General features: G+C 46.4%; 1 protein-coding gene across 2 annotated transcripts in view; it reads left to right on the top strand.

The window, feature by feature from the left end:
• The window catches only part of hells (helicase, lymphoid specific), an 82,068-nt gene that overhangs the window by 58,674 nt on the left and 1,786 nt on the right, over positions 1-21,608 (top strand). Inside the window, exons 14-22 of one of the 2 annotated variants that reach the window (XM_068002633.1) lie at positions 4,407-4,565; positions 4,704-4,849; positions 6,939-7,080; positions 9,139-9,222; positions 15,778-15,897; positions 17,050-17,166; positions 18,574-18,733; positions 19,786-19,882; positions 20,858-20,934. In XM_068002633.1, the coding sequence (XP_067858734.1) occupies positions 4,407-4,565; positions 4,704-4,849; positions 6,939-7,080; positions 9,139-9,222; positions 15,778-15,897; positions 17,050-17,166; positions 18,574-18,733; positions 19,786-19,882; positions 20,858-20,934 (1,102 nt within the window). The remainder of the gene's footprint in view (positions 1-4,406; positions 4,566-4,703; positions 4,850-6,938; positions 7,081-9,138; positions 9,223-15,777; positions 15,898-17,049; positions 17,167-18,573; positions 18,734-19,785; positions 19,883-20,857; positions 20,935-21,608) is intronic. The other variant, XM_068002632.1, reaches the window with a different exon arrangement.

Raw genomic sequence — 21,608 nt, 5'->3', positions numbered from 1 at the left:
TGATTGTTAGGAGGAGGGTGGTGGAGGCCAAACTTTGTCCAAAGTGACAGCGTGGCCTCCTGCAACGAGTGAGGGTCCCCCACCCCCCAATCTGTCAAATGGACCTTTGCAGCTGCCACAGGCTGATGGCTGCAACACGTCCATTTGAACTGGGAGCGTTTCCCCCAGTACGGGAAACAGTCCCAGTCAGTTGCAAAATCCCATCCCTGCTAAAATAACAGGTCAATCAGGTCTGTAAATAACCTGAAGTACCTGTTCAATTACTTTAAGTGGCACCCCGCTGGCTTTAATTGCCGGCGGGAGTCCCACATGCAGGGGCTGTGAGCGTGTCAGTGGGGAAGCCGGAAATGGGGCGGGTTGGAGCCCGGGAATCCCCGATTTTCGTAGCCCCCCCCCTCCCCTGCCACGAACGTTACTGGCAATGCCAGCATTTATTGCCCATACCTAATTGCCCTTGAGAAGGTGGTGGTGAGCTGCCTTCTTGCACCGCTGCAGTCCGTGTAGTGAAGGTTCTCCCGCAGTGCTGTTAGGAAGGGAGACCCAGGATTGTGACCCAGCGACGATGAAGGAACGGGGATATATTTCCAAGTTGGGGTGATGTGTGACTTGGAGGGGAACATGCAGGTGGTGTTGTTCCATGTGCCTACTGCCCTTGTTCTTCTAGATGGTAGAGGTCGTGGGTTTGGGAGGTGCTGTCGAAGAAGCCTTGGCGAGTTGCTGCAGTGCATCCTGTAGATGGTACACGGTGCGCCGGTGGTGAAGGGAGTGAATGTTTAGGGTGGTGGCTGGGGTGCCAATCAAGTGGGCTGATTTGTGCTGGATGGTGTCGAGCTTCTTCAGTGTTGTTGGAGCTGCACTGATCCAGGCAAGTGGAGAGTATTCCATCACACTCCTGACTTGTACCTTGTAGATGGTGGAAAGGCTTTGGTGAGTCACTCGCCGCAGAATACCCAGCCTCTGACCTGCTCTTGTAGCCACAGTATTTATATAGCTGGTCCAGTTAAGTTTCTGGTCAATGGTGACCCCCAGGATGTTGATGGTGGGAGATTCGTCGATGATAATGCCGTTGAATGTCATGGGGAGGTGGTTAGACACACTCTTGTTGGAGATGGTCATTGCCTGGCACTTGTCTGGTGCGAATGTTACTTGCCACTTATGAGCCCAAGCCTGGATGTTGTCCAGGTCATGCTGCATGCGGGCACAGACTGCTTCATTATCTGAGGGGTTACGAATGGAACTGAACACTGCAATCATCAGCAAACATCCCCGTTTCTGACCTTATGATGGAGGGAAGGTCATTGATGAAGCAGCTGAAGATGGTTGGGCCTAGGACGCTGCCCTGAGGAACTCCTGCAGCAATGTCCTGGGGCTGAGATGATTGGCCTCCAACAACCACTCCCATGTTCCTTTGTGCTAGGTATGACTCCAGCCACTGGAGAGTTTCCCCGATTCCCATTGACTTCAATTTTACTGGGGCTCCTTGGTGCCACACTCTGTCACAAGCTGCCTTGATGTCAAGGGTAGTCACTCTCACCTCACCTCTGGAATTTAGCTCTTTTGTCCATGTTTGGACCAAAGCTGTAATGAGATCTGGACCCAAGTGGTCCTGGCAGAACCCAAACTGAGCATTGGTGAGTAAGTGCCGCTTGATAGCTCTGTCGATGACACTTTCCATCACTTTGCTGCTGATTGAGAGTAAACTGATGGGGTGGTAATTGGCCAAATTGGATTTGTCATGCTTTTTGTGGACAGGACATACCTGGGCAATTTTCCATTGTTGGGTAGATGCCAGTGTTGTAGCTGTACTGGAACAGCTTGGCTAGAGGCGCGGCTAATTCTGGAGCACAAGTCTTCAGCACCACAGCCGGGATGTTGTCGGGGCCCATAGCCTTTGCTGTATCCAGTGCATTCAGCTGTTTGTTGATATTAAGTGGAGTGAATTGAATTGGCTGAAGACCGGCTTCTGTGATGGTGGGGATATTGGGAGGAGGCTGAGATGGATCATCCACTCAGCACTTCTGGCTGAAGATGGTTGCAAATGCTTCAGCCTTATCTTTTGCACTCACGTGCTGGAATCTGCCATCATTGAGGATGGGGATGTTCACGGAGCCTCCTCCTCCCGTTAGTTGTTTAATTGTCCACCACGATTCACGACTGGATGTGGCCGGACTGCAGAGCTTTGATCTGATCCATTGGTTGTGGAATCGCTTAGCTCTGTCTATAGCATGTTGCTTCCGCTGTTTAGCATGCATGTAGTCCCGTGTTGTAGCTTCACCAGGTTGGCATCTCATTTTTAGGTACGCCTGGTGCTGCTCCTGGCATGCTCTTCTACACTCCTCATTGATTCTGTTCTGGGATCACTTCAGTTCACTGAATAATCAGTGATTTGGACATCGGGCTAGAGGGAGTCATGGCCAAATTTGCAGATGATGCTAAAATAGGAGGCATGGTAAATAAATTTGAGGGTTAAAGGAGGCTACAAGTGGGTATTGAAAAGATGGTGGAATGGGCAAAAAAAAATGGCAAATGGAATTCAATGTCAGTAAGCGTGAGGTGGTATAAAAAATACAAGTAATATTTATACTTTGAATGGGGAAAATCTGGGGGCTGTGGAAGAGCAGAGGGATTTGGGGATTCAGGTTCACAAGACATTAAAAGCAGTACCTCAAGTGGAAAAGGCCATAAAATGCTAATGGAATGCTGGGTTTTATGATGAGGTCTGGAACGTTGGCTGAAAGGTATGATTCTGAGTTTATTGCAATAAAGATCTATGTAAATGCAAGTTGTTCAGCTTCGAGGAGAGTTGTTGAAGTGCAAAAGGGAAATTAGACCAACGTTTCCAAAGTAAATAAGAATTACTGAGCATTAATTGTCATTCACTGGAAAGTGTGAAATGGGTGAGTATAAAGAAATAGTCAGTTTGAATGTACAAACTCTGCAACAACACTCAGTACTGGAGCCACAGTGTAGCAAAAATTTCTTCCAACTAAATATTGGGAAGACTGAAGCCATTGTCTTTGGTCCCCGCCACAAACTCCATTCCTTAGCCACTGACTCCATCCCTTTTCCTGGCCACTGTCTGAGGCTGAACCAGATTAATCGCAGCTTTGATGTCCCCTTTGATCCTGAGATGAGCATCCGACCACATATCTGCTCCATCACCAAGACTGCCTATTTCCACCTCCGTACCCGTCTCCGCCCCGCCTCAGCTCATCTGCCGCTGAAACACTCTTACGTGCCCTTGTGACCTCTAGACTTGACTGTTCCAATGCTCTCCTGGCTGGCCTCCCATTTGCAACCCTCCGTAAACTTGTGCTCATCCAAAACTCCGCAGCCCGTATCCTAACTCAACACCATGTCCCATTCACCCATCACCCCTGTGCTCACTGAGCTACATTGGCTCCCAGTCCGGCAATGCCCCGATTTTAAAATTCTCATCCTTGTTTTCGAATCTCTCAATGGCCTCGCCCCTCCCTATCTCTGTAACCACCTCCAGACCTACAATCCTCTGAAATCTCTGCGCTCCTCCAATTCTTGCATCTTGCGCATCCCCAATTTTGATTGCTCCACCATTGACGGCCGCGCCTTCAGTTGCCCAGGCCCTAAGTGATGGAATTCCCTCTCCAAACCTCTCCGTTTCTCTACCTCCCTCCTCCTTTAAGACATTCCTTAAAACCTACCTCTTTGACCAAGCTTTTGGTCACCTGTCCTAACATCGCCTTCTGTGGCTTAGAGTCAAATTTTGTTTGATAATCGCTCCTGTGAAGCACCTTCGGGACATTTTTCTACGTTAAAAGTGCTATATAAATGCAAATTATTGATGTTAAAGGGAAATTCATCTACACTGTTTTACGTGGTATAATGTTCCTGTCTGTGACTTGCATGACTAAGCAGTGTCATGGGAGATTTGCATGTAGCCTTCCTGTCGCCCCTGAGACCTAGGTTTGAACCCAGCCCAGACTGATGGGATGAAAGTTGTTGCTATCTGATGCCTGAAGCATCCCATGTGAGATGGGATTGGGGAGTCTCAGCCCAGTTTCCAGTGGGTATGGGCCCACAGGACACAACTGTGCCTATTTTGATACTAAATGGTAATCTCCCTCTATAGCCGAAGGATGGGCAGTGTGGAAAAGGAATCAGTGACACTAGTGCAGTATGTTTGTTCTTCTGAGGTTGGCATTAAGGCACATTATTGTGACAGAGTAGAGGGAGTGTCACTCTGCATGTACCATGCTGTAGCTGACCCAAGAGTGCTTCACTGTGAAGCTAGGTGACAGAAAAGTTCACCTAATACCTGTGGAATCGAAGTAAGTCGTGAGCTCCTGAAGAAAGCTGTCGCCCAAACAGCACCTGGTCTAAGCATTGGTTTTTGATGAATTCTGGACGGATTATTTTTGGTGTTGCAGATCCTGACGCCATTCCTACTGAGGAGGTTGAAATCTGATGTCACTCTGGAAATTCCTCCAAAACGGGAGGTTGTGGTTTATGCACCTCTGAGCAAAAGACAGGAGTCCTTCTACACTGCCATAGTCAACAAGACCATTGCAACACTGCTGGGACAGGAGGTGAGGGTGCATTGAAGTCCGATATCTCACTATAAAACAATGTGATCCATTTCATTTAGTTGGTCTTTTCTCTGATGTATTCTGAAGTTGAAGGTTTGAACTTGCCACATGTTTTCTTTCCCTTCCCTGCCCCCCAAGCAGTCCAAGCAGGAGAAGGCACAGCTGACCCCTTCAGGTCGGCCGAAACGTCGAAGCAGGAAGCGAGTGAATTATGATGAGAATTATGACGACGATGATTTGGAGAAGATGATTGCGGTGATGCAGCAGAATGCCAATGAGCATAGGTTGGTGACTAGGGGTGTGGGTTGTCCTGATGGGCTAAATCACAACATTAAACTGAATATTACCACCACTTGTTACTTAATGTTTGCTTGACTCAATTGTTTGCATTCTCTCACCTGAGTGAAAAGGTCGTAGGTTCAAGACCCACTCCAGGATTTGAGCGCATAATCGAGGCTGGCATTTCAGTGCAGTTCTGAGGGAGTACTGCACTGTCGGAGGTGCCATCTTTTGGATGAGATGTTAAACTCCTTGTGGTTCAGGTGGACTGTTTGAAAAGGAGCAGGAAATTCTCCCAATGTCTTAGCCAATATTCCTCCTTCAATGACCACCACCAGAAAACAGATTAACTGGTATCCATCTTGTTTTCTGTTTGTGGGATCTTGCTGTGCACAGATTGGCTGCCACATTCGCCTACATGATAATTTATTTGAATGTGAAGTGTTTTGTGATTTCTTGATGTGATGAGGCACTATATAAATACAAATCCTTTTTCCTCTCTTAATCTGTTCTGTGATCTTCAGTTATTTTGGAGTTTGATCAGAGGGCTAGAGTTCAGTGGTTAGGGCAGCTCCCACAGTGGCCATGGGTACAGACACTGCCTAGTGTGGTGCTAAGCCATTAAGACCTCACATTAAGACATTTGACCCCCAGTCTGTGGTGAGATAGTTGATCTCAGCCAGGTTAGAGTTTGGAATGCTACAGTTAAGTTCAGTACCGTTAGGCTGGGCCGAGGGTGGGGATTGGGAATTAGCCCAGGCCTCTGCTCCTGGTCACTCTCCAGTGACCTCTGCTGGGAAGTGCATGTATGGATATTGGGTAAGAACAGGAGCAAGCTTGAGTGGTACCCCATGACCATGTATCCTGCTGATGCTCACCATGTAGGCAGCAACTTGGGTGAGATACTGGAGGGCTGATAGCGCCTGTAGAACCACAGCACAGTATGGTTTGGTGCCTTCAGGAGCGGTGGGTGGGAGAAGAAATAGAATTGGACTAGTGACTCGTAGAAAGTCTCTTTCCTCCTCTTCACTGTGCCCCCTCCAGCTCAGATGGAGCGGTGTGCTTTCGTGCATTTATACCTACAATGACCTGATAACATTTAGTCCTTTTGAAATGCTAATGTTTCTCCAGCTGTTTTGAAAACAAGTTTATTGAAATAGCATTCATTGCTTTTAACGGGAGTCTATTCTGTATGGTGGGGGTGGGGGGTGGGGGGGGGGGGCGGAATTCTCTACGCCTGAAACTTGACAGTGATCATTGGCAGGCTCGGCAACTGGTACATCCACTTCAAGTGATACCAAGACCAGTTGTAGCCGCCCTAGCTAGGATCAGTTTAGTCATTAGCTGGGTCCTTCAATATCTGTGTGGCTTGTACAACAGCTTGTGGTGCACTTACCCCCTCCCTCCCCACCCCCCCAAAACCACTGGGGGAATTGTGTCTCATCACGGTACACACAGGGCACCATGTGAGGTGTGTAATTGCATGTGTTGCTTCAGAATATAAAAACTGTAGGCCAGTGGCATATTGGTTTGCATTGAACTTATAGTGGTACCACTGCCTCCCTTCCGGTCAGAGCTCAACTTTTGAAACTGAACTGCAGTGATTGCTTGATTGTCCTCTTAAGCCATAAGAGGCCATTTTTCTCAAGCAGCTTTCATGGCCTCAAGACTGCACAGCCAATGAAGTACTTTTTGAAGTGTAGTCACTGTTGTAATGTTGGTAACGTGGCAGCCAATTTGCACACAGCAAGGTCCAACAAACAGTGATGAGATAAATGACCAGATAATTTGTTTTTAGTGCTGTTGGATAAATATTGGCCAGGACACGGGGGGAAGCTCCCCTGCTCTTGATCTTTTACATCCACCTAAGGTTTAGTATCTCATCCGGTTTAACCTGAAAGACTGCATCTTCCAACAGTACTCCCTCAGTACTGCACTGAAGTGTCAGCCTAGATTATGTCCATAAGTCTCTGAAGTGGGGCTCGAACCCACAAGGTGAGAGTACCACCATTGGACCAAGGTTGACACCGTAAAAAGTTCTCTCGTCTACTTGGTTCTCCTTAAAGTAACTTCCAGTTTCTTCTATTTTCTCAGCAGGCCTGTGTTGGATGTGTATATTCCGCAAGATAAGGAAATTCACTTGAAATTGCAAAATGTGTTGATGCTGCTCAGGAAGTGCTGTAACCACCCATACCTAATCGAGTACCCACTGGACACCAAGACCCAGGAGTTTAAGGTGAAAACCAGAAGCAAAATCTGTTCTGCAACAGGCATGAGTCCCCTTGATTACCAAATTGTGATTCACTTAACATCCTTAATTAACTCTCAGCAATTTATATCCAGTTTGAACCCAATCTCCCCTCTGCATGTGAAGGTGGCGATCTGCGCTGGCATATTTTTCAGGCTATTTGACTGTTGAGGCATAGTGGCTGAGTTTGCCCCATTTCCGTGTGCGATGTCCAGCAGGATCAGAATCCCACATTATTTTTCCCTCCCTAGTCCAAGGCCACTCTGGACAATTGTGTCCATATTGCTGCCCAACCTGAGATCAGCTAAATCAATTCAGCTTAGGAATTGAATGGGGCCTTCCTAATCTGTATAATTCATAGTCTGGTTTTTATTGCCAATTTAAAATCCCATAATCTTTTCAAGTTTTATTTTTGCTGTAGAAAATCAGCAGGGGGGAACTGAACCTCAAGTAACCCTTTTAATTTAAATTTATAATCAGTGTTTAATTTTGAAGAACCTATGCTTGTGGCTCCAGCCACTTACCTGCTGCAGTGATAGTGGGATAATAAAAATTGTTGGAGATTATGCCTAGGGCGACAGTTGTGATCTTGCTTTTAAGAAACGGTGCTTTGGATGTGACCCGAGTCAGCCCTTGATTAATAAACTCAGTCTTCAGGGGACCATCAGTGTGGTGACTCTCAGTGCACTGCTGTCCTTGCTACCGCACCCTGCTAGGAATGGAAGACCGACTGTTGCTGCATTATAAGGAATATTGTCCACACAGCAGGAAATCCAAATTCATTTTTTTCCGTGCAGAGATGTGTGCGCATCACATCCAAGGTCAGCAGAGTACGCAATGTACACTCTATCCTGACAGGTGTGATGTGCCAATTCTCGACACCTGGTTTTTGGTAAGAGAACAATAGGATATTTTTGGGTTTTTCTCATTGAATTTGGGAGGAAATCTGTTTTTACTAATTCGCCACTCAAACAAATCTGAATTTATTGGGGGGAAATTGGTTTAAAAAATGATAATGATTCAGTATCAGTTTACCAACAACTTCTATCAAGAGAGCTGCACATATTTGTTTGTTGTATTTGTGATCTCCCTATAGAAGAATTTTCAGCTATAAAATGAAACCATTTTTCTCAGTCGCATTCCCCTGCCCTTTTCCCACATCCTTTTAAATTTTTCTTTTTCAAATATTTACCTACTTCCCTTTCAAAACCTATAATGGGTTTTACCTTCCCTGCTGTTTCTGTAGGGCATTCTATGTCCTAACAACCCTCTCCTAACCTCTCCCATCATTCTTTTGGCAATGATCTTAAATTTATACCATCTAGTTATTGACTCACTAACTAGTGGAAATAGTTTTCCCCTTTTATCTTATCTGTACCCTTCATAATCTTAAACATCCCTATGAAATTTTCTCTTGGCCTTCTCTGCTCTAGTTAAAAACAGCCCCAGTTTCTCTAATCTCTAGCTTTTCATTCCGGATATCATCTGACTGAATCTCTTTTGCACCCTCGACATGGCCTTAAGATCCTTCCTACAGTGAGGGACTCAAAACCTGGACATGCTATTCTAACTGTGGCCTATCCAATGATCTGTATATGTATGATGTGGAGATGCCGGTGATGGACTGGGGTTGACAAATGTAAGGAATCTTACAACACCAGGTTATAGTCCAACTGTTTTATTTGAAAATCACAAGCTTTCGGAGGCTTTCTCCTTCGTCAGGTGAGTGTGGGATTCACACACTCACCTGACGAAGGAGAAAGCCTCCGAAAGCTTGTGATTTTCAAATAAAACAGTTGGACTATAACCTGGTGTTGTAAGATTCCTTACATCTGTATATGTATAGCATTACGTCTGCTTTTGTACTCTATAAACCTATTTATAAAACTAATGATCCAATGTTTTTCTTTTAAACAACTTTATTAACTTCTCTTTCCACTTTTAAAGATTGTGTATTTGAATCCCTAAATCTCTATGTAGAGTTGAGTTTAACTCGTGCATTCTTTAGGCACTTGCATTGATGCACATTTTCAAACTGTTTTGTAGATAGATGAAGAGTTGGTGGAAAGCTCAGGAAAGTTTCTCATTTTGGACCGAATGCTGCCAGAACTCAGGAGAAGAGGGCACAAGGTGATCTCTCTGTCTTTCTCTCGTGTGTGTAGGACATCGTGCTTTTCTGTTCAGTTCAAATTGCTTACTCTTTGAACAATGCTGATTCATTCAAATAAAGACAATTAGGAAAAGCCAGCAATCAAATTGCTTATTTGGAACCGGCAGTGACCACAAAACTTACCCACCTCTCAGGTACTGGTGGGATGCGGCTGGATGCTAGTTGGAATGTGGCCTGTTGGAAATCAGTCCAGTCAGTCTTGCCTCCAGAGGCCCATTTTCGTCAAAGGCCTGGGGTTAAGTTGTATTGCTTTCCTGGAATTTGCTTCTTTCAGTTGGTCCTTGAGTTATGTAACAAGCTTAGTGAACAGAGAGAAATATCTGAGTAAAGCCTTCTAGTTTGTGTTTATTATAAATTTATTTTCATGCATCATTAAATGTGCTTTTGCATTTTGTGCAACACACCAGCTCCAGGACATTTCTTTTAGGTAAATATAAATGAATGTTAAAGCACTGACTGCTTCTACTGCCGCAAGATTTTGAATTCTGGATGGCTTGAGAGCTAAGGCCCCCTCCAGCTTGTACGCATGCTGCAGACATCAGACTGAACCCGAAGGAGGCTGATCATTGATGCTGGTGGATGCAGCCTAGATTTCAAATTCAGCCAGAACTGAACTTTGCTGCAGGAACCAAAGTCCTGGGAAAATGTAACCCCATGGCCCATGTTATTAACTGCACCGATCACGAGTGGCTTAATCTGGGAGTGTAAAAACACATCTTGATTTATATTAATGGTAAAAGTCGCACTGTGGGGGAAAAAAACTAGACCTTGGCGTGTAACTAAAGAGAGGGAAGAGGGGTACAAGAGCAAATTAAGAAATTTAAGGAGTTTAGATCCTGAAGTGTCATTTTGTTCTTAAAAGTATGACCTATTTTGAAATGTCACTCATAATAACACAGCTCTGTGCGTTTAAATGGTTTGCAGTCTGTTTCTCTTTGATTATACATGTCACCCCTGTGGTTCGGCAACGTTGACAGCTTGGTAGTGATATAGCCATGGGACCCAGTGGGCAGCGAATGAAACTAGAGTCTGCTTTTAACTCCCACCAAGCCACTTACTTTATTCTACTTTTATTTTTATAAATAATACTCAATATTCCATGTCCAGTGACCTAATCAGAGTTGTCATGTGCTTGCTATCCGTGCTGTTTGATTTTTTTTTGGCGGGGCGTGGGGTGGGGGGGGAAGAGCTTCTGTAGGATATTCCCGTTTACTCGGCTATTTCTCTCTGGTCAGTGTCAAGGACACTGCTGTAAGCAAGCACTTGCTCCCTTGCATGCATAGTATCTGATGATGTAGTAAGCCCAGGAGTGGAACAGAAACCCTTGTTACCTTTCATGCTTGTCTAGATTTTGGGAAGTGGAAGAATAAACACTCTTTCAGATTGTGGTGTAGTCTATAATCTGCAAAGGAGGTTCATTAAAAGTAACAGACAAGCAGTAACCAGAGACAGTGCAGTAGATCAGGAGTATCCAGTATGCAGCTCTAGAACCCTGACCGTCTGGTCCTAGAAGCCCTTGGTCCTTTTTTGCGCTTGTCTCTTATTTGTTGGTTTGTTCTGTTTAAACTTCGTGGACTTGCAGATTTAGGAAGCTCTATTAAGTGCTGCCCCGTTGCTGGCTAAATCCCAAATCACAACAGCAAGATCTGTTGGTATCTGCAAATTAATGAGAGTGTTGATTTAAACTTTATTTGTGTCATACAAAGACAAAAGCATGGCATCCCTGCAGTACCTTACAGAACTTCATCTGCACTTCTTCTTCAATATAAAAATGACATGACCCGTCGCTAACTCTCTCAGTAATACTGGGACTGGATCTTTAATGTCCGTAATGTAATTTACACATGGGGTTTTGTCAGATCGAATCTCCGCGCCCTGGCCCCACCATGTCAAATTACCACAGAAACTGAAAGACATGCCACAAGGCTGTCCAATATTAATCTCCGTCACCATTGAAGCTCAACGAAAAACCAAGGAAATCAAATGTGTACCTTTCAAAACCAAATGAAAGCTGGTAATCGTACGTGGAATTAAAGACATAGGGCTCGATTTTAGGGTCGGGTTACCTGCGGGTTTCCAGCGGGGGGGCCCCGAAAATCCCGATCTCCGATCACGTGACCGGATTCGGACGAAATCCCGGCCACTTCCGGGTACCGCGCTGACGTGCGGGGCTGCGCGCGCAAGCCCCGCTGGTGGGAATCCCGCAGGCAATTAAAGCCAGCGGGGTTCCACTTGAGAGCACTTAACTTGCTCGTTGTGGTCAGTTAATGAGCTGAAGCAGCTGTCAAAAGAGGAAGTGTGGGATTTTACGGTCAAAGCAGTCAGTTTCCCACACTGGGGGAAACAGGACCCTTCAAACCAGGCGTGTTGCAGCCAGCAGCCTGTGCCAGGTGCCAAGGTGCGCTCCACGGGGGAGAGCCCTCACCCACGCAGGAGGCCACCGCGTCACATAGGGCAACCCCTGCCCCCCACCACCCCCCGGCCAAGCCAGAGGACAGACCGACACGAAACCGCAGCCCCAGTCCGAGGACCCACACACCTACCCTGCACAACCCCTCAGACCAACACCTGCCAGTTGGGTGGTGTGTGGACACCCTCGGAGGACGAAGAGCATGACCAGCACCAGCAGCCTCGCCTTCCACGCCGTCCGCCGCAAAGACGTGGATCCCCCCAACACGGTGTGGTTGCACGCCCACCTGCACAGCAGGAGGGAGGGCTACCGCAGAGAGAGACGCGTCGCAGAGGGCACTACCCTCGCCACAGGGTCCACAGACCGAGGCGCAGCTCCCCGGACCTCTCCGAGCAGCAGTGCACAGGGAGGCGCAGATTCGCTCGACATGTAGTCGTGGAGATCTGCAGCCTCTTTCATGCCGAGCTGCTCCTGGCTGGCCCCAGCACCAACTGCTTACCTGTCGCTGGCAAAGTCACCACTGTCCTCCACACCTTCTCCTCCGCATCCTTCCAGGGTGCAGCCGGCTACACCGCCGATGTCTCTCAGTCGTCTGCGCGGACGAGCCCTGCAAATACACCTGCACCTACTCTGCAGTAACACGATGGGTGGCATCAGTGGTGGGTCCTCATAGTGATACCCAGGAGCGGGCATTATGGGACACAATGGACAGGATTCGCGGAGACATGGCAGTGGTGGTGTCAATATAATGTGTGCTGTTTGTGGCTCTGAAATTCAATATGGGTAACACCCATGACAAACCCTCAGACACCCTTGTGCACCCCCTTCATGCTGACGAGACGTTTGCCTTACCCTGCCTACTGCACATATGTGATGCATGCCCTGTGGCTGCAGCACAGGTGGTGGCAGGTTGAGTGAGGCTGGCCGTGAGGGAGATGCACGAGAGGGTGAGTATGGGATGGAGCCATGAGATTGTATGAGGATTGGGTCGCGTGTTAGTGGCAGGATGAGTACTGGCGAGGTGAGTAGGTGGAGGTAAGATGAGGATGGGGTGTGAGTGGGCATGAAGGGTGATGTGACAGAATAGTGTTGGCGGTGCCGAAGGAGATTTGGGGTGGGGGCAGTGTTGTGGCAGACGGAGTGTAGGGGAAAGACTTCGTGTTCTCACTGTGGCTGACCTACTGCGGTCATTGCAGCGCCTCCTGCACTGTATGCAGGTGGGCCATATGTTGGTGGCGCAGGTGACCCCCTCTGCCACCTCGAGCCAGGCCTTCTTGGTGGCAGAGGCAGGCCGCTTCCTCCCGCCCGCCGGGGGGAAGATCTGTGTCCTCCCCCTCCTCCTCACCCCATCTGATGATACCTGGGGTGAGGCATCATTAAACTGGGAGCAGCCTTCCCCCTGGGCTGCTCCATGCTGCAATTTGTCCCATTGGTTGCAGCATCTGTCAGTGGAGGACTGCCCCTTTAACTAGAGAGCCTCCAGCTGACAGATCGTACTGCGCATGCGCAGCCCGACCGACGCGCAGGCCAGCGCCGTGGACCCCGGAGGAGCAGGTAATTGGATCCTATTAGTGGATTGCCTGCTACGATCGCGTGGGCAACTCACTAATTTCGCCGTTCGCGTTTTCGACGCTCCCGGAGGACCACCCGCTGGGAACCCGCAGGCCTGCTAAATTCGAGCCCATAGTGTCTGCAGATTCAGCCCTGTAGTGTCAGCAGATACCACCAGACACACACCCATTGTCACCTTGCTGCAAACCCCATTTGACCTACAGTAGCACCCTGTTAGAGCTCCTCTATCCCCTGCCAGCCACAAACATCCTTGCCCCCTTTTCCTCCAATCTTCTACCCCTGCAGCTGAAAGCTGCCACTGCCTCCTTTTAAAAGTTTAACTTCAAAGCTTGTAGCTAACAGTTAATTATCCCAGTAAATCTCCAATTCCAATTCCATTTCTTAAGCCTGAGGTTGTTGCCGGGATTCTGTTGTGCTCCGTCTGAGGACCCTGATCCTCCCACCGGGTCTCCGTCTGGGGACACTCCACCAATATGGAACTTAACTCTACTGTGACCTCTGCTCGTCTTCTCTTCTCCCCCCCCCAAAACAAACTACATTTTGCTCTGTACGGTTGCTGCTTCTACCTTTGCCTGCTGCCAGATTCACTCCCCCTTTCCCCCCGGCCCTTCCTCCCCGCTACTTCTGGCCCCACATAATGGCCTGCTTCGCCTTGTTGATTAATATTTGGAAGCCCAGCCTGGAGCTGTTGTCTCTGTGCCAAGAATTAAGGTTCTAAATGCAAAGTCTTTGTATACAGAATTTATTAGAAAAAATAAAACTCAAGACAACACACCTCTAAACTCGAAGGCTGCGGGAGACCTCGCGTTACAGTTACTGAGTTCAGTCACTGGCTGATTAGTCCCCCAGGTCTTCCCTAACTTTGTTACATGGTCTCACTTTCTAAGCTCACCTAACAGGCCATTACATCATACCTCCCTTGTGACCTCCACTCTTGGTTTTACATTAACTGATATCAGCTCAGCATTCCAGAGAGTGGATCACATAACAGAAGCTGTCCTTACTTGTACAGAACACAACAGCAACAACTCAGCATTTACATTGCGCCTTTAATGTAGGAAAACGTCTCAAGGTGCTTCACAGGAGCATTGACACTGTGCCAAAGATGATATTGGGACAGGTGATTAAAGCTTGATCAGTGGTAGGTTTTAAAGAGCACTTTTTAAAGGAGGAGAGCGAGAGATGTAGAGGCAAGAGATTTAGGGAGGGAATTCGAGTTTAGGGCCTAAAAAGGCACGGCCGCCAATGGTGGGGCGAAGGGAGTGGGAGATGCACAGGAGACTGGAGTTGGAGGTATACAGAGTTCTCAGAGGTTACAGAGACAGAGGGCCGAGGCCATGGAGGATTTGAACACAAGAATAAGAATTTTAAAATCAAGGCTTTACAGGACTGGGAGCCGGTATAGGTCAGCGAGCACAGGGGTGATGGGGTGAGCATAACTTGGTGCGACTTAGGATACGGGCTGCAGATTTTTGGATGAACTAAGTTTATGGAGGGTGCAAGGTGGAAGGCTGATTAGGAGAGCGTTGGAATAGTCGAGTTTAGAGGTAACAAAGGCATGGATGAGGGTTTCAGTAGCAGATGAGCTGAGGCAGGAGTGGAGACGGGCGATATTAGAGGTGGAAGTAGGCGGTCTTGGTGGTGGAGAGGATATTGGGTTGGAAGCTGAGCTCAGGGTCAAATGGGATGTCAAGGTTACGAACAGTCTGGAATGCTGAGCTGATGTCAGTGCAAAACCAAGAGTGAAGGTCATAGGGGAGGTGAGAGTGAAGGTCATGGGGGAGGTGAGAGTGAAGGTCATGGGGGAGGTGAGAGTGAAGGTCATGGGGGAGGTGAGAGTGAAGGTCATGGGGGAGGTGAGAGTGAAGGTCATGGGGAGGTGAGAGTGAAGGTCATGGGGGAGGTGAGAGTGAAGGTCATGGGAGAGGTGAGAGTGAAGGTGATTCGTAATCTGACCCTGGACTCCTGTGATCGCCTCTTCTGGAGTCTCCACCTGTAGGTTTTACTTGGTTATGTTTTAGTCTCTTTTATATCTTTGTTTATGTAACTTAAAAGTTACTACCATGCCCTCTGTCCAGTTCACATTGGCTGCTGTTCTTAATCACGCTCCCTATGCCTGCTCTTTTCCTCAGCTCCTACCTCCGCCATCCATATTCCCACTCCTCTCTTCCTCTGTTTCTCTATAGCATACCTTTCTTTGCTCCCCATGCTATTCTACACTACTCCCTTGCCTAATCCTCTCCTCTCCCACAGACACAGTTTTTAATGGATATCAGGCAGTGATGTTTTCTCTGTCCCCCCCCCCCCCCCCCCATTCCCATAGCCAGCCAACTAATGCCAATTATAGTGCCCTACCATTGCCCAAGTTGTGATCAGCTGACTTAGCACAAACAAAGCACGGGTCCTCTGGTCTTTGGCTTGGTGTTACAGCAGATGCTGCGTTTGCCTATTGGGCTATCTGGAAGCTCCCATTTCCATGGTTATTTTGTGTCCCTTGGTATTTGTATTCTATTCTCTGGTTTGCTTTTAACAGGTGCTGATATTTTCTCAAATGACATCAATGCTGGACATCCTGATGGACTACTGCTACCTGAGAGACTACGAGTACAGCCGCCTGGATGGTTCCATGTCCTACACAGTTCGTGAGGAAAATGTATGTTCCCCTAGAATCTATAGTGTTCGGTCAGAAGACCAGCTGCAGGCCTTTTTATATCTTGGCTTTCTGGGTTCTGCTTTAAATCCCCCAAAAAAGCCAGTGAAACGATGCAGATCAAAAAAACTGCTTTTAACACTCTGAAATAGCCAATGCAACCAAAAAAATGAGACCTTTCATGTAAAATTCTTTACTGATTTAAGAGATTTTCAGCTTACTGGGTTTGTGGGCTGCACAGGAGATGCTCGACTTGATAAAAGAATATTGAATTTTCCTCAGAGTACTGGATAGGTGGAAGGGACACTCTGACAAAGCAGTTAACATATCAATCCATACCATTTTATTTTTTAAAAGAGCTGAATTAGAAGTAGGACTGAGGGATTAAGTACAGATAGAGGTGGTTGAATGGGACCGAGGGATAGAGATAAATACAGATGGAGATGGTCAAATGGGACTGAGGGTTACAGGGATAAATACAGATAGAGATGGTTGAATGGGATCGAGGGTTACTTAGACAAATAGATATGAAATGCTTTATGCCATTTGATGCTTCCTGAGCTGATGGGATCCTGGTAATGTCATGGAAAGGAAAGTAAATGAGCAGGAATGAATAATCTGGGATTACATGGATGTTTTGGAGTTTTGCTTTGTTTACTTTTTGGGGGGAGTGGGGTTCATGGGGGAAGAGAAATTTTATGGAACCTGTCCTCTAGATTAAATGTAGGGCACAGTAACCTTGTTTTATGGTACTGGACAAGCAACATAGATGCTGAATTCAAAGCACACCTGATTAATTGCACCTGTGCCCAGTCGGACCTCTGAACCTGCCACCCGTGCCCAGACAGACCTACACATGACCCAGTCCCACACAATGTTGGGCTCTTACCCTCAGGGCTATCAGGGATAGGCAATTAAATACTGCCTTGCCAGGGTTGTCCACATCCCAAAATAAAACACAGCTTGTCGAAGTATTAGAAACGTAGTAGGAAGGTGCTGAATTATCTTTCCTTGCTCCTGATTTATGTTCTCTGATAATTGGATTTAGTTTGCAGATAACTTGAAATGAGCTTTGGATGGCGAGTGGTTTGGAGCACGATGCGTCTCATCAGAGGGCTATGTTTATAATCTCGGTGCCTTTGGTTCTTTTTCCAGATAAACAATTTCAACAATGATCCTGAAGTCTTCATCTTTTTACTGAGCACTCGAGCTGGGGGTTTGGGCATTAACCTGACATCAGCAGACACTGTCATCATATATGATAGTGACTGGGTAAGTACCGCTAGAGACAGTCCCCTTTGTCAGGGCTTTGAAGCCTCGGGTTGAGTTTGGTGTTGATCCTGTGACCTTTCCAGTGCACTATATAGAATCCAATGAAGTGCAGTTTGGATTCGCATTTGGAATCTTTTTTTAACACTGCTACTCCATTCATATTGCACATTCTGTGGCAGCTCAATGTGACTTTTTGCATTGAGCTGTCTAATGTTAAGATGAAGTAATGATGAATACAGATCTGTCACTGGTGCTGGGAGCAATTTGAGATGCTGATTTGAGTATCAATGAGGTGTGATTGCCTGTCTTTTCCTACAGCATATTGGTGACCACAGTAATGATCAAAAATCGAGCTGAATAGAATCCATTTGTGTTCTGCACTGTTATTGTTTGCATGGGGAACTGAGTGACATCCCTCCTCTTGAGCTTAAGAATGTGCAGAAAAATGCTGTGAATAATGGGAAATTGGAACGCTGATTGTCTACAAAGATGCAGCCATTTGAAATGAGGTTTGGGGGTGTCCATCTCGGTGCTGGATTGAAAGTCCAAAGATTACATTTAACAGGAAAGCTCCGTCCAATAGCGTAGTGAGTAAAATCACTGCGTTGGTGTGGTTTCACATGAAGAATGGTCGCTTGTTGAACCACCTGAGGTCTGCCAGACCCGTGGAGCTAAACAAAAGCAGCGGCAGATGCCAATTTCCCAAGTGGCGTATGTATTACCAGATCTGATCTGGTCAGCCGCTCACATATAATTATTTCTGATACCTGGACTCCGAGGGTTAAATTACGAGGAGAGATTACACAAACTAGGGTTGTATTCCCTGGAATTTAGAAGATTATGGGGTGATTTGATCAAAGTTTTCAAGATCTTAAGGGGAACTGATAGGGTAGATAGAGAGAAACTATTTCTGTTGGTCGGGGAGTCTAGGAATAGGGGACATAGCCTAAAAATTAGAGCCAGGACTTTCAGGAATGAAATTAGGTAACACTTCTACATGCAAAGGGTGGTAGAAGTTGATGCTAACTCAATTGTTAACTTTAAATCTGAGATTGATAGATTTTTGTTAACCAAAGGTATTAAGGGATATGGGACTGTGGCGGGTATATGGAGTTAGGTCACAGATCAGCCATGATCTCATTGAATGGCGGAATAGCCTCGAGGGGCTAAATGGCCTACTCCTGTTCCTCTGTTCTACATCTTTTAAACAACTCACTTTGCTAGAACATTGCAAAGTTAGCGCAGGAAATAATGTTTGTTTAATGCTGAAACAGCATCAACACTGGAGTGTTAGCGTTATTAGGAAGCCGGTACCCATTTCAAATCTTTTAACTCATTGGCACACGATGAATGATAGAGCTTATTCTACTAAAACTTGAGGTCTCTTACCTTCTTGTTTCTTACCAGAATCCTCAGGCAGACCTTCAGGCTCAGGATCGATGTCATCGGATTGGTCAGACCAAACCAGTGGTGGTATATCGGCTGGTAACTGCCAACACCGTCGACGAGAAGATTGTGGAGAAAGCCACAGCCAAAAGGCGACTCGAAAAGATGGTTATTCATAAAAGTTAGTGTTTAAATACAACATTTTCTTGGAGAGGGAAGGTAGAGAGAACGTCATCTGACAACTCACCTTTACCCTGTCCTCAGCGAATGTGATTTACTATTTTTCTTTAATAGTGCAATGTTTACTTTTATTTTGGGATTTTTTTTGTGCTCAAGGTGGGGAATTAGTGCAGGGAAATAGAATGTGTTCCATTTCAAGCACCCATTGTCTGCATTTGTGACTGAAGTGCCAGTTATAGCATAGATTGGGGCAGAGTAAAGAGAGCTTTACAGGGGAGCTTGGTGGCACAGTGTGTTGGATGTTGGCCTTTTGCCTCTGGTGTCTGGCCCCAAATCCAGCCCAGACTGATGGGATAAAAGTGCCCCCTGGCTGCTGGCTAATGAGACTCCTAAGTGAAATGAGATTGGGCAGTCTGAATCTCCCTACTACTGGGAATGGGCCAACTGCACGGACGTGTCCCTAATTTGGCACTAATTGGCCATCTCAGTCTGGGCCTAGTAAGACTGGTATGGGAATGGAGACTATGTGCAGTAGGGGCTGCTCTTAGGTTGGGGCAGGATAGAGTGGGCTTTTACTCTGAATCTGGCTGTCCTGTGCCTGACCTGAGGGATACTGACACCGGGGTTTCTGAAATGCCAAGTTCCCATTTCCCTAACACCAACATCCCTTATCCTGATCATGAGCAAATTAGAAAAAAAAGCTTTACTCTCCATCCAGAGATGTGCCTCTAACCCAACCACCAAAGAACTCTTTAAAGCACCAGTATGACATTTTCGATTTACCACATTGGCCATCCTGTTCGAGTATCAGTTAGGGACACCTTGTGCTGTGGACCTATGCCCTAGAAGTCAGATGGAGACTGCCCAGACTCCTTTCATGTAGCCTTGTCCATCATTGTGGACTGGATTTGATCCAGGGTTGCTGAGGTGAAAGAAGTGTGTCTAACCCGCTGCATTGTCGAGTCCCCTACATTTTGTACACCTTTTTCTTTGTCTAATTCAGAATGGTCAAATGTCTTTTTTTTCCTCTCTATTTTCTCAATTCCTGCTCAGATAAGTTCAAAGGGGGCAAGTCAGGCTTGAAGCAGTCCAGGAGCTGCCTGGATTCTACAGAGCTGATGGAGTTGCTGAAGTCTCGGGATCATGAAAGGTAAAGTAGATAAGGAGTAGAAACTGTGCTCTTTGTGGATTTTTTTTTTTTGCATCTATCTTGTCTAGGTTCCAAATTGAAGCATGAAGTCCCTGGCTGTGGCTAGAATTGTTCCTCTGAACTTTCCTTTTTCATTTGAAGCTGCAATGTGTTGCCCTACACACTCACTCTCTTTCCTACAACCATACCACCGTAATTCCAGATTCATTGCACAGTCTCCTGTTTTATGCCCTAACTCATTCTTGTGCAGGACTGTGTGGGATTCCTTATCTCCTTTAGGCTTGTCTTTCATGCTTTTAAAACCCAAGTTTGCTATCACCTTGTATCTACTTTGATTTTCCTTTATTTCCCCTACTCTTTTTGTCAACCTCTTGCATCCAAGGGCCTTGGTCCTTCTCTTAGGATTCTCACAAATTCAAAAAATTGTTCAAGGACAAGGCCCAATTCATGAGCAGTTACCAACTCCACTCGACTTGATTTGATACTCGTGTTGGATTGAGGCACTTAACCAGTACATGGACTGGAGCTTCCTTCCCCACTGACACTAAACATTTCTCAGTAGCCCTCAGCTGGGCTCAATAGTGTGTCTATACTGAATGAGTTTGGACCAGATGTGCATTCCCTTGAATACTTTATCCACATTTGCAGTGGAGTTTGAACTCTCTAGTTTTGCACATTTTGTACTGGAGGTAATTTGGGGCAAAGCATAAAGATATTTTCAACCAGAAGAAAAAAAATGTTTGTCCAAAATTCGTCTGACCTTGAGTCCGATGTTAGTTACTGCATTGATTAATCGATCCTAATTGATGCAGTTAATCCTAATTGATGCCGGCGCGGACTCGACGGGCCGAATGGCCTCCTTCTGTGCTGTAACCTTTCTATGATTCTATGATTTGCTGGCTCCTAGTTAAGTGCAGTCTATCAACTCACCTCCAAACCTCACTTATCTGAATATTTTGTAAATCCTCCCAACAGAGTGGTGAAGGGATCCACTGAAAAAGTGATAAGTGATGTTGATCTTCAGATCCTACTGGATCGCAGCGACCTCATTGGTAAGTAGTTGGACACAGTTGTTACCCTCAACCCTTGTCTATGTTTGTAACGAGCAGTCTATTGATTAATCTCTTTCTTCCAGACCGCCCACCCCCTCGCTTAACAGCCTGGATGTGATACCAAGCGCTGTAGACCAGGCAGGTCCTGGGTTTCATCATGCTCATTGGTAAATAGCTTCTTCTCAATCAGCATGAAAGTACAGGCACTGCAGTTGACCTTTGCTGCCCCCGATCACTATCCAGTAGCTGCAACTGAAAAGTGCACATTTGCGAACATGCAAGGACAGGATATTGTTCTGCTGTGATGCCCTCCCCTAGTTGTATAGTCCAGCAACGCATGGTGTGGCTCACACATGAATGGCCACTCTGGAGATATACTGGCGGGTTGTTGATGGTATCCCCAGTCCTACATCCCTCAGTATTAATGTGAAAAATGCTCCCCACTCCTACATCTCAGTATTAGTATGAAAAATATTCCCCACCCCTGCATTCCTCAGTATTAGTGTGAAAACTACTCCCCACGCCTACATCCCTTCACTTGTTTAAATTTACAGTAAATTGTTTTTAAAACATGGAGCAGTATTGATTTGCCAGGTACTGGAGGATGCACGTAGTGCTTCTGAAACGTTGCTTGGAAGAATTGATTTTCTGTGTGACTTGTCATCAGCTTGTAT

Source organism: Heptranchias perlo, chromosome 21 (genome assembly GCF_035084215.1).
Source record: "Heptranchias perlo isolate sHepPer1 chromosome 21, sHepPer1.hap1, whole genome shotgun sequence".
NCBI classification, from domain to species: domain Eukaryota; kingdom Metazoa; phylum Chordata; class Chondrichthyes; order Hexanchiformes; family Hexanchidae; genus Heptranchias; species Heptranchias perlo.
The sequence above is the reverse complement of the archived record's forward strand: the minus strand, read 5'-3'. Positions and strand labels throughout refer to the sequence as shown.